Source organism: Lampetra planeri, chromosome 19 (assembly GCF_965212315.1).
Source record: "Lampetra planeri chromosome 19, kcLamPlan1.2.h2, whole genome shotgun sequence".
In the NCBI taxonomy this organism is placed as follows: domain Eukaryota; kingdom Metazoa; phylum Chordata; class Hyperoartia; order Petromyzontiformes; family Petromyzontidae; genus Lampetra; species Lampetra planeri.
In genome coordinates, this window is record NC_136125.1 from 12071396 (window position 1) to 12084126 (window position 12731).

Consider the following 12731-nt stretch of genomic DNA (forward strand, 5'->3'; position numbering starts at 1 on the left):
GTTACGCAGAGGGCCGGGGTTCATTTCGCCAGTATCCTGCAGGAGAATGTCCGCTGAATGAATGAGTCGATTGCCTCTTAACGAGCGAGACACTTAGCGCGCTTTGACGCTTTGACCACGAGAGGGCGCAATTGAATCAGATGTTTGGGGGGAGAAGAAGGAGCAGGAGGACAAAGTCACCGACTGGCACCAACTTGGAAGAGCCGCGCCACCTCGAGGAGTTTGAAGAGAGAGAGGAGAGGGGGGGGGCTGCCCCGGGGGGGGGGGGGGGTGCTGCCCCAAGGATTGCGTCACCGTAGCGCAGTGCGGTGATCGCCACTGATTTGTGTTGTGGCTGTGTGTTGTGGCTGTGTTGTTGTTGAGTGTTGCTGTGGCTGTGTTGTTGTGGCTGAGTGTTGTTGTTGAGTGTTGTTGTGGCTGAGTGTTGTTGTGGCTGAGTGTTGTTGTGGCTGAGTGTTGTTGTGGCTGAGTGTTGTTGTTGAGTGTTGTTGTTGTTGAGTGTTGTTGTGGTTGTGTTGTTGTGCGCTATGGACTTGGCGGTTCGATTCCCGCTCGCGGCCACCAACACCAGGTGACGAGTATCTGAAACCGGTCCTGGGCCTCTCCTAAGTCGACTCAGCCTCAAATGAGAACCTGGTGCGGTGTGTAAAATTATCGCCGCTGGGGAGACAAAGGCGGCCGAGCGTGGTGCTCGCTCCCAGCACTTGCCCCAACAGTCTGTTGAGGCTATAAAGTGGGAATCTTTGTCTTTGTAACCACAATGTTGTAGCCCCACACTGCCTGCTTGTGTTTGGTGACACCCTGAAGCCTTCAAATCTGCTAACGTGATGAGCTGCAGGGCCAAACAACGTCCGCGACTGACATTGTCAGAGGCGAGATAGGGCCTTCGTCCCACGGCATTGGCAAGGGGCTGTTCTTTTAATGATCAATCATCCTCAACTTAGAGGCGGTTCAATCTCGATCATCCTCAACTTGTAAATAAAGTGAAGAGTCGGCTAGAGTGTGGCACGGCTTGATTCGTGCGGAATTGCAGTGGGAAGAAGTTGTTTTAGTGGCACGTTCAGTCTGGAAACATTCTCACTGATATCATTATTATCGGGTCCCCATGGTGAAGCGTGCAGTTTACAACTATTGTATTATTCACCATCGATCTGTGTGCTTACGGACAAACCTCGCCTAGTATATATAGTACGTACTATGTATGCATATATTCAAGAGCCGAATGGCTCACAGGGCTATACCAAATAAATGAAACTGAATATACAGTGTGCGCTATACATGTATAGTATATATAGTACGCGTTTTATATAGTGCATACTATATATGTAGAGTAGATATAGTACATACCATATATGTAGAGTATGTACTATATATATTTTTTTTTCTCACCAGGCAGTCTTAGTGACATTCATGTGTTGGCCTTTTGTTGACTGTAAGTTTTGTTTTAAAAGTGTCTTAATCTGGCTCTCTAATGTCCGTGCACGATGAATGAATGATAATAAGCTGTTGACAACACGACGAAAGAAATTCCGTGACAACAATATCCCGGCAGTTTTCGTTTGGGTTTTTTTTATTGCCGGGCATCTGAGGCGGAAAACAACAACAACCACAACAAAAAGAGCTTCATAGCTCATCGGATTCCTCCTCCAAGTCTACAGCAAGATTCTGATGATGTATGTCCGTGGCTCTCTCGCTCGTGAGCTGCGAGAGGCAGAGAGAGAGAGAGGCTCGCTGGAGAATGATGGCCAGGGACGCACAGAATGCGCGCCCCTTTGTGGCGCTGCCGGCTTACGTAATGCCCCAGGAACGCAGGAGGCTCAAGTGGCAACAATGGGCTTTGTCAATGAACCGCTCCCCCCCACCACCACCACAACCCCCAACCCCCCCCCACCACACCACCCCCCACCACACCACACAACCCCCCACCACACCACACCACACCACCCCCCACCACACCACACCACCCCCCACCACACCACACAACCCCCACCACACCACACAACCCCCCACCACACCACACCACCCCCCACCACACCACACCACCCCCCACCACACCACACAACCCCCACCACACCACCCCCCACCACACAACCCCTCACCACACCACCCCCCACCACACTACCCCCCCCACACACCCCCCCACCACACAACCTCCCACCACACAACCCCTCACCACAACACACCACACCACCCCCCACCACACCACACAACCCCCACCACACCACACAACCCCCACCACACCACACAACCCCCCACCACACCACACAACCCCCCACCACACCCCACAACCCCCCACCACACCCCCCCTCCACACCACCCCCCACCACACCACACAACCCCCCCCTCCACACCACCCTGACAAGTGAAACGGCGTCACCCGTTACGGCCGGCGTCGGGGACCCTGATTCACATAACGCGTTCACCGACCTAATTAACATAACGCTTGGCGGTGCTCATTAGCATAAGTGAGGCGTGGCGATGGGGCGGGGGCGTGGGCAGCATCGGCGACACGATTGGCCAAAACGATCGCGCGCGCTCATTAGCATAATTTACGCGCGTAATTTATGCTAATGATCACCTTCCCCGTTAGCGAGGCCACGCCCCCGTCGCCGCCCCACCCCCCTCTCCACGCTTTATGTTAATGAGGTCGCCGTCCGGGCAAGATGGAGGGAGGCATTGCGGCGCTGGCGGCAGCGGCGGCGATGCTGCGCTGATGCCCAGACCGGCGGTGACGACCATGCCGACTCCTCTTCTTCTCCTGCTGCTGCTGGTGATGATGGTGTCATCATGGAGGAGCTCGACCCTGCTGCCGCTGCTGCCGCCGCTGCCGCTGCTCTAGGCGGACAAACATGCCTAAGAGAGGCAACGGAGGGCTGCCTCTCCCCAGCGGGTGGGAGGAAGCGAGGGACTTTGACGGCAAAGTGTTCTACATTGACCACAACACCAAGCAGACGAGCTGGATCGACCCCCGCGACAGGTGAGTGAGGGTTGTTGTTGTTGTGGTGGTTGTGGTGGTTGTTGCGTGGTTCGCCCGACTCCTCTGCCCGTGCGAAGTCGCTCTGCCACAACGCCGTGGTGGATGAAGTAGTTGTGGTTGGAAGTTGTTGGAAGTTGTGCCGGCGAGTTCCACTCCGGGATGAGTCGGATTTGTTGAACCTGGAGGAATCCGAAGAGCTGTAAAGCGCTTGCTGCTTCACAGCTGTCCAGGGCGCGCTCTGTGGGCGTTGTGCTGCCGTTGACAGCGGCCTGAAGCGCGGCTTCGTGTCCGTGCTGCTTACACGTGCAGCCCACTACCAGATAGCTATAGTACTGATACTATAGTACTGCTGCTATAGTACTTCTACTGTAGAACTTCTACTATAGTACTGCTACTGTAGAACTTCTACTATAGTACTGCTCCTATAGAACTTCTACTGTAGTACTTCTACTCTAGTACTTCTACTGTAGTACTGCTGCTATATAGTACTGCTACTATTGTACTGCTCCTATAGAACTTCTACTATTGTACTGCTGCTATAGTACTGCTGCTATAGTACTTCTCCTATAGTACTGCTGCTATCGTACTGCTACTATAGTACTGCTCCTATATTACTTAAACGATAGTACTGCTCCTATGGTACTGTACTTCTACTATTGTACTGCTCCTATAGTACTGCTCCTATAGTACTGCTGCTATGGTAACGATGAACTCTGGGCACAAGTTGACAAGCGGTGTTCGTAGCCTCCTGAGCGTCACGTGTCGTGGTATCGTGGGCTACGGAGTTGGCGGCGATCCTCTCGTCATTGATGCACGACGACGATGATGATGATATGTCAAGATGGTTGTGATAGTTTGACAAGTTGTCATCAATGAGTTTATGGTGATCGTGATGTTTTGTTTTAAATACCGGCGATGCTTGTGCGGGTTATGAGTTGTCCAATCGATATTCTTCAACCCCACGAGTTATTTACATCGCTGGCTTGCCAGGCAGTCGAGACGGGATTACTGATTTAGCAGTTATTGACTTCGTAGTTATTGATTTCGTAGTTATTGACTTGGTAGTAATGATCCTATCGGCTCGGTGTCGATGTGCCGCCGTGATTACCCGGGGTAGCGATGATCATCACCACGGTGATCCCCCAAACCACAACTTGTTGCTGTCAACTGGGAGTTTTGGTGGTCGTCGTGTCTGCTGTGTTGATGAGTAGCGGGTTAACACATTCGTGACAATGAAACGTTGTTCTGATTGTCATTGTGCACTATTAGTAAGAGAGTTGATAAAGTCTCTAGCGTGCGGTTGTACTCATTGCCCGTGGGTTTACCTGGTGGGTGGTGATGATGGTGATGATGATGCTGCACGTGTACAGCTATCAACACAATCACACGCGTTCGTTAAAAAAAAAACTAAATGTAACTTGTGGCGACGTTTCGGGCAATGACCCTGATATTATTTATGAACATAATCGACTTGACGTGTTTTACTCATCGGGATTTCACGCAGCATTGTCATTTAGATGTGGCATTGTTAATTTAACAGTTAAGATAACGTTGTTATTCATGTTTTTTTTATAACTACACAATAAGTGACGATTAACGATAGTGATCGTGCGTTAATGTTGACGTGACATGACGTGGTGGACTTTAGTCGCAGCTGATGAACATTTCATTAATGGCAATGCTACTTTTAGTTTAATGTTTCGAGCGGTCTCCATGTGTTGTAATAAATTAAATCCTGATATTTCACAATACAGATCTATATTGTATCGTATTGTAACACCCGTATCTCTGACTTGGTATTGGCGTGAGAGAAGCTGGCACAACCATAACGTATGCTATCAATGAGTTGTGATGAATGAAAGCATGATTATAAAATAGAGATCGTTTCTGTAGTAGAATTACTCCAAAAGTTCACGAAACACCATTGACTTTCCTATTTACTATTCATTGACATCGTTTGCGTAGTTCTGGCACGATCAACCTGATAGAAACGCACTTAATAGCGATGTACAGGACTGTATCGTTGATTTGCTAACTTAAAGTTAGTTTAGTGTTGGTGTGACGTGAGTAATGCATGACAGTACGTGAGAGAAGGGGGGGGGGGTGATTATTGTGGTGCTTGTAAAATGTTCGTAAATACTGTTATACGGAAATTAAAACGATGTATCATCATTTGACACAATTGCCTTGATTTTTCTTCTCGACGAGAGGAACCTTAATATGGTATTGCTACTTTTAGCTTCACGTTTTCTGTTTTACGTTCATGTAGGGTAATTAATAAGTGTTTGTTAAAAGCGATTAATATCGATTAATATGGAAGTCTTTCTGAAAGTGCCAATTAACTGGCCGTAACATGTCTGTCGTGACAATGCCATTGTTTTATAAAGGAGTTTAAAACAGCGTCACCATTAAATATTTAGTAATGAAGTTTATCGTCGAATTTGTTTAGTGATCATGTGGTACATGATCATGTGGTACATGATCACTTAATGCAATGTAATAAAATAGCAACAGCGCTTCCGTTGTGTTAATATTAAACGCATTGTTTGGCGAGTCTGCGATGGTGAGTGGTGGAGGAACGTTTCGGGCAATGTCCCTTCTTCAGAGTACTAATAGAGAAGCCACTCTTTCCCTTTGCCCTCCCTAGCAATGTGTGCGCTATGAAGAAGGGCTTCTTGCCCGAAACGTCGCCTTTTTTATACTTTCAAGGCAACTGTTGCTGATGTACGTCTGTGTTAATATTGCGCGGTTAACTTTGTACCTGCAAATGATTTATTTACACCATTGACATGAACTTGACTTCACTTGGTGCAGCATTGTTGAAGTTAAACCCATACACCATTGTTACTTTTAACTTCAAGTTTGCTTTGCGTGCCGTGTAAATGTGTTTGTGATAAACTACTACAAGATTATTGAAGTTAGCGATGGTAATGATCGTGTTAATTAAAGCGTTCCTACATAATGTAACTGCATGACAGTTTCAGTAGCATTGATTGTCTGGTTGATTGGCATCGTTGGGTTGGCGTTGACATTATTAACACATTGTGAAAATGTGGCGTTGAAAAGTACCTGCTGTATTAAAAAACGGTGTTGTAATGTCTATTGACTGGTATATTATTTTGAGCTGTGGTTTATTGAAGTAATAGAAGTTAATACCGTATTATTAAAATAAATACTAATTACAGTATATTTATATAATCAGTTGTAATTCAATGTAATGACTAAATACATGACTAAGATAGGCTTATGAATATTTGAGAGTTGTATATTAAACACTGAGCTTGGTGCTGTGTTAATTTACTCAAGTTAGAAATAAATACTGCACAGTTGTACAATTCACCTGGTAATTCACTGACTTTTCTTGGACGTAGGTGGTCTGATACAAGTGAATAAAGTATTATAAATAAATAAAATATTGTTACATTTAGCTGCAAATGTTGTTTGTATGAATGTTTATGTGATTAAAACATGCTAACGACAGTCCACTACCTAGTACGAGTATTAATACTTACGTCCGATGTATTGCCCCCTGCCGATGTGTTAATGACATCATTGGAATGCTATTGGCATGCTCGTGTATTTTAAAGCAAATGCGTTGTTACACTTCCAATGAAATTGGATAGTCGCAAAATAAATGCACCTTTGTTATTTTTATCATCTAGTGTTTGTGTGTGATACAATTTGATCATTAACAACATGGGTACATTATTATTATTGCAAGATAGTGAATGATATGATAATTTCTGGAAGTCCAATTGGACTTGAATAATATTGACCATTCTGTAACTTATTGACATCTTGCTATACATGATGTGCTGGATTAGATTGTATGGGAAAGGTGTAATCTTGCCAACATACCAACGTTTTTTTAAGTTAATTGTTCACAGTCTAGAGAGCAATGTTCATGCCTTTGTCAATCCAGTGCTGGATGAAGGCATCCCCTATGATGTGTCAGTCACGGGGGTCGTTTGACCATACTTCACCACATTGGTCAGTGCGGGTTGGTGAAGGGGTGCGAGGGGTGGTCGCCATATTCACATAATTGGGAAAATAAAGGGTCGATATTTTTTTCTTTAAATACCCTGGCCACTTGAATGTTATATCTGGGGGGGGGGAGGTTAGTGTTTTGGCCTTTAAAACACAACTTGAAAACACGGCTGGCTGATTAGTTTCCACGTGTTTATCTTTAAAGCATATTGTATTATAATATGGGCTGTTTTGAAAGAATTTTGCAAATCCTTGCGATAGGTTTGCCGGTGTTTTTTTTTTGACTCCCACGCCACCTTAACAGATTCAATGTTGTGAGTTTGGTACCTGCTAGGCATGACACCGACTACCGTCAGTGGCGAGTGATTTATGAACTGGGTCTGGCTCTTCGTCGTCACCAACGCGCACACTGGTGGCATGGTGAAGTAGGGTCAAAACTACCCCCATGACCCACACGACTTGCTGAGGTCTGCATCCAACAGTCGATCGACAACCGGTGTGAATTATATTCGTAGGTTTTTTCGGTAAAGTCACGTAGGTAAAAAATTAAAATTAAAATTAGTAAAAGTTAAATAAAAATTTAAATCACGACGTTTCGGAGGCAACACAAGCTTCCGTCTTCAGGTTCAGGTGGAACCGTCACAGCTCGACAGCTGTATCAAGTGTGAATTATTCTAGCGATTATTTTTTTCGGTGCGTATTTCATTCTGTGATTGCTTGTGTGCTTATATTCTGATTGCGCATATCCCATTTGGATTGAACATGCAAGTACTTGTATATGATTAGTATATTCTATTGTGAGTATTGCATGTGACTGGCAGTGTAGTGATTTTTAAACGTGCATATGTTTTATTTTGTGTGATTACTTGTGGTGATATTCTAATCATGCATGTCCATTTGTATTAAACATGCAAGTACTTGTATATAGTTAGTATATTCTATTGTGAGTATTATATGTGACTGCCAGTGTATATATAATGAGTTGTGGTTGATGGTGGTTATATCTCCGTCGCGAATCGTACCTTGGCCTTGAGTCTTAGGCATATCTGCCTTTGATTCAAAGTGGACTTTTAACAGGAGCCAGTGTGAGTTGATGTTAACACAGCGCGGAGGTAAGAAGTGTTGGATTGGCAGTGGGCTTACATTTTCTTTCTGTTATTGTTTTCGTTAATGTCTGGTTGCTCCCTATGCACGCTTTTGCGCGTGTGTGCCACAATGAGAAGCATTATGCAGAAAATAATCTTGGCGCAGTGGTAGTTTTGCCATCTGTTAGGAACCGAAGGACTGTACAGACCTTTTACAAATCCTGCGCAACACATACGTGTGTGAAACATCTTCTTCGCTCTGCGGTGGGCGTTCTACGTAAGTGCCGAGATGTTAACGACCTCGCCTGGTATGCAGGAGGTTGTGAGTTTGATCCCGACCCCGACGCCTGCTGTATATTTGTAGTTTGCATGTTCTCCCCGTAGTCACGTGGTTTTTCTGTGGTTCCTCTGTGTTTTTGCCTCACATTTAGAAATATGCGTTTGTAGTATTTGGCTGCTTCCACGTGATGATGAGACACTTCGTTGAGCTATCATTTGTGATGGCCAGGTCGCTTCCGAAAAATAACTATTTTACAGCTCCGTGGGCCTTACCTGGTAAAATAGAAAGTTTAGTTTAGCATATATGTTGTGCATGTAAGTTAACACTCCAGTCTATATACGGACATCAACAACATGCATATGCTGCGTGTGCCAGTGCTGTGCTTCGCAGGCCCCTCCGCAGTGTAGTTCTTGGATGAGGAACGCACGGTGAAGGCAGCAGGCTAAACGCCCCGCAGCGGCATTCATTGAGAGCATCGTTGCCGCAGAACTAAGAGGCGATAAAGCTCCGACAAAAGTTCAATATCGTCCATCCTTGAAAATTCAACAGTCTGAATTGGCCAAGCTTGCTCATGGACCATCCAACCCGATAATACATTTACTAGTTAAATGTTTATTTTTTACTGCCTCTCGTGTTTGATGGATCACACGCCGAACGCTTTATAACCCTCCGTGTTGTTGGAGTGTGCGTATAGGACCCCCTGTAAAGTTTGTGCCACCCGCATTGGCACTGCCAATTGCCGAAAGTGCTTAACGGACACATTTTTGTAAAATGCCCGTCCACGTGGCCCCTTTCGGTTGGGTCTGGTGCAAGTGCGGATCCCCTGGCAGGCCATGTAGCATTCTTGCGTTTTTCTATTTTTAGGGAGAAATGCGTTTGTCGTTCCGTGCAGCGTTTGCGTTTCGGTGGGCTCTCACAGATATGATCGGCATTGTGGAATTGCCTTTCAGGTGCCGGCGTGGGAGGCGGTGGGGGAGACTCGAATTTAGCGCGGTCGGTTTATCTTGAACCGAGACCTATCGCTTTACACCCTCGCATTGGGTTCACATGCAGTGTAATGCGTCCGCCCGCAATGGGCTTGGCGGCGTCTAGGATGCGCACGTATGTTGAACGTGGAACTTGAGTTTGGCAGCAATGTAAACTGCAGTAGGGTGGTGCGGTTTTTTACGTACGATTGTGTGTCTGTTGGCTGTAAGATACGTGGAAGATGATTTATGATTGCGTAAAGTGTGGTTACCACCCTTCACCCACCTTCAACCTTGCTTCAGGTCAGCTTTGCAAAGTATAGCCTAAACGACCCTAAAAATAACTGCGTGTTTTTCTTGAATTGGTATGTCTATTTTCTATTATAGCTTTTGGTATCTGAACCTGGCCTGTGTGTCTCTTAATTTAACTTAGCCTTAAAATGTGTACCTTTTACGCCATAGTCAATACCAGCACTTGGGGGAGACAATGATAGCTCCTCAAGTTGTACGTGGTGTAATGCTGCCACTGGCCTCCCTGTGCTCTGAAAACCTTGGTGGAATAGGTGCTCGCTAACAACGTCAGCTCCCGGCAGTCCGGCGTGCCTAAGGCATCTTGATGACACTCTCGTGAAGATTTAACATTGAGTGTTCGGTCCTGGTTTTGTACCTCCCTCTTTGGCCAGTTTTGAATCAGGTGAGGCCCGCCCGCCCGCCCGCCCGCCCGCCCGCCCGCCACACACCAGCTGGGTTCATTGTAATCTCATTACTGCGCGTTAAATGGCGTTCATTGGGAGTCGTGTTTCGAATGAAGAGGCATCATTGCGAAAGGAATGTTAATGGCATGATTGGCGTCTCGCTGCAGTCTTCGGCATGGGTGTGGGGAGATTTGTATTGAATTCGTCAAGGCAACAGCAACTTTTCTTCCAGTTCTTTATTTATTTCACACTTTTTTCATTCCATGTGCTGCTGCTGATTCACGTCTGTGTGGTGTGTCTGCCGGTTCATCGTTTAGCCCGGGTAGTTTTTTTTCTCTCTCCCTACGGATATGTTTTCAACCGTGCACGTTCTCTAGCCGATGGAAGTTCCAAGAGACCACAAATTATACTGCCACTGTCCAAGGTATGGGGTTTACTATTCGTGGGAGATATACAAATGCCATAGTTTACAAATCTCCTGAACACTAAAGTCGGTGCTCTGTGTACCCTAATAAATGTTTGTGCTTTTGAGCAAAAAAAATGCCCCCCCCTCCCCTAAAAGTTTACTGCACTTATATAATACTTGGGGGAGTTGCGTTGTGTGCTGACATTCCTCCGTGCTGTAAATTCCATTCTCTTTTACAGTGTGCTGCTGTGTACATTTACTTTTGCAGTCGTCTGTGTAGACAGTCTCTGCTTACCGGGGCCTGCTCTTGTCCGTAGCCCTGTGCTTCCGTGTTGATGCCATCACATCACTGGTGCTACCTTGCATGAAGTGGACACCACTATTATCTGGCCTCGCCCGGGGGGGGTGGGGGGCTTGCTATGGGTGGGCATAGCAAGATGCCAAGTGCATCAGCCTCCACTGTTTCACGGTGTGAAGTGAAGCCAGCCACCCATCCATCACTAAGAATTTTTTTTTTAAAATCCAATGCTCTCTCATCTGATAAAGTGAAGAAAAATATAATTCATGGTGGAGCGAGATAGCGTTAATAGGCTCCTGGGGCATAGGAAAATGCCACTTGCATATAAACGTTGCGTTTTCGGATTTTGAAGGAGACCGCATATAAAGCTAAATTGTATTTTACCAAAATTTCCCTGCACGTTCGTTTTGGAGCAACCCTCTGATTAATGACTCCTGTTGCGTCTTCATTTGGTTTCGTGACAAGACGAACAGAACAACGGATGGACGGAGCTTCTGAATGAACACTTTCAACGTCAGTTGTAAACCTCCACAAGTGCTGTCTGTGCTCAGACCGTGCCGCTCTCGCGTTGTAGCCGTGGCCGGTTTGTCCGGTCCGCGTCTCCGAGCGCGCCACGCGGCAGCTGACGGTGGTGACGACGGCTCCTCTCCGGGAGTCGTCAAGAATGCTGCGGGGCCACATTTGAACCACTTCGGGGGCATTCTGCGCATTGTTTCACCTGCACGCCCGAGTGCCAAGATATTTCACGTTTGTTTGAGAAGCGCCTTCCTCTTCATTGCGGTAATGACTTCGTGGCAGCGTTTAAAATCGCTTGCTTTGTGTGGGATTGTGTACAGTCTTTGCGGTGTGTATATGGACAAATCACGCGGAATGCACCTGGTCACGTCAGATCTTGACAGCTTCGCAAATCTTATCCTGGACCGTGATTGGGTGGGCGACCGCCATATGTAAGACAGGTGTTGTAGGCTCCTATAGGCTAATCTTGTTGACAACAGAGGTCAGTCGAGTTAAACTAATTGTACTCTACTTTATTTTTTTACCATATATAACCTGCACTGGCCAGCGTGATGAAGTGTGATTGTGTAACCCCCAAAATCTGCACAGCTTGAGGAGGCCCCATCCAGCAGCAGCCTGACAACTGCCTGTGGATATATGGTGGCACTTTTGTCTTTGTCCATGTGTGTCTTAGTACTTAAGACTGCTGCTATATAAGAAACGTACCACGTAGTTGCAAGTGGCAGATCGAATTGTATCGACTCAGCTTCGTGGCTTGCATGGTCAATTGTTCTAACAATTCCATCCCAGTAGAAGCGCTGTACTTACAGTAGAATCGGATAAATTATGTCTTCCTGTAAATAATCCCTCTGGCCATGGAAGAGAGGTGTGTGTTATTAATTGGAGGAACAAAATGCCAATAATAGATGTTCTTTTGCACACATTGGTGCTGCTACTGCTGGCTTTGTAAAAGTGAAATCCTGTGTGCAGTGTCTCTGGCTTGATGTCGTTTCGTGGGTCAAGCCAAACCCCGCTGCCCTACCACAGCATTTGAATTACCCACTGCTCGTGGCTTAAGGCTGAGTGCATATGCGGTTCAGTCTGACATGGTAATAGCTCAACTTGTGCATTATAAAACATTGTCGTTCAATCACCGGCAAAAGTCTAATGTTACGAGCCTGCGGAACAATGACCCGAGCCGTTATTCAACCTCGTCACGGTGCCACCGTATTTTATGAAGATCCCAGGCATTTCGGGTGATGTAAACTTTAATGTAAAAATGATAGTATGAAGGATTATTTTTTTATTTAAAGCATCATTAAAATGTACTGGACAGATGACATTTATTTACAATGAGGCAAGAGCCATTGAGACCAGAATCCTCATTTTAAAGAGAGCCCTACTAAGAATAATCTAAGTAAACAAAAAATCGTTATATACACACCGCTGTGGAAACAATGACGCAATCTACCTACGTATTTGTTAATAACACGCTTTAACCCCCCTCCACTATAATTATCAATACATTGTGCAGCGCAATTTC

The 12731-nt window shown here is 45.9% G+C and overlaps 1 protein-coding gene across 1 annotated transcript in view; it reads left to right on the forward strand.

Annotated features, from left to right (window-relative positions):
• Positions 1-2643: 2643 nt before the first annotated feature.
• The window catches only part of LOC144724135 (protein WWC2-like), a 107365-nt gene continuing 97277 nt past the window's right edge, over positions 2644-12731 (forward strand). Inside the window, 1 exon segment of the mRNA XM_078603036.1 lies at positions 2644-2977. Within this exon segment, the coding sequence (XP_078459162.1) occupies positions 2850-2977 (128 nt within the window). The 5' untranslated portion in view covers positions 2644-2849.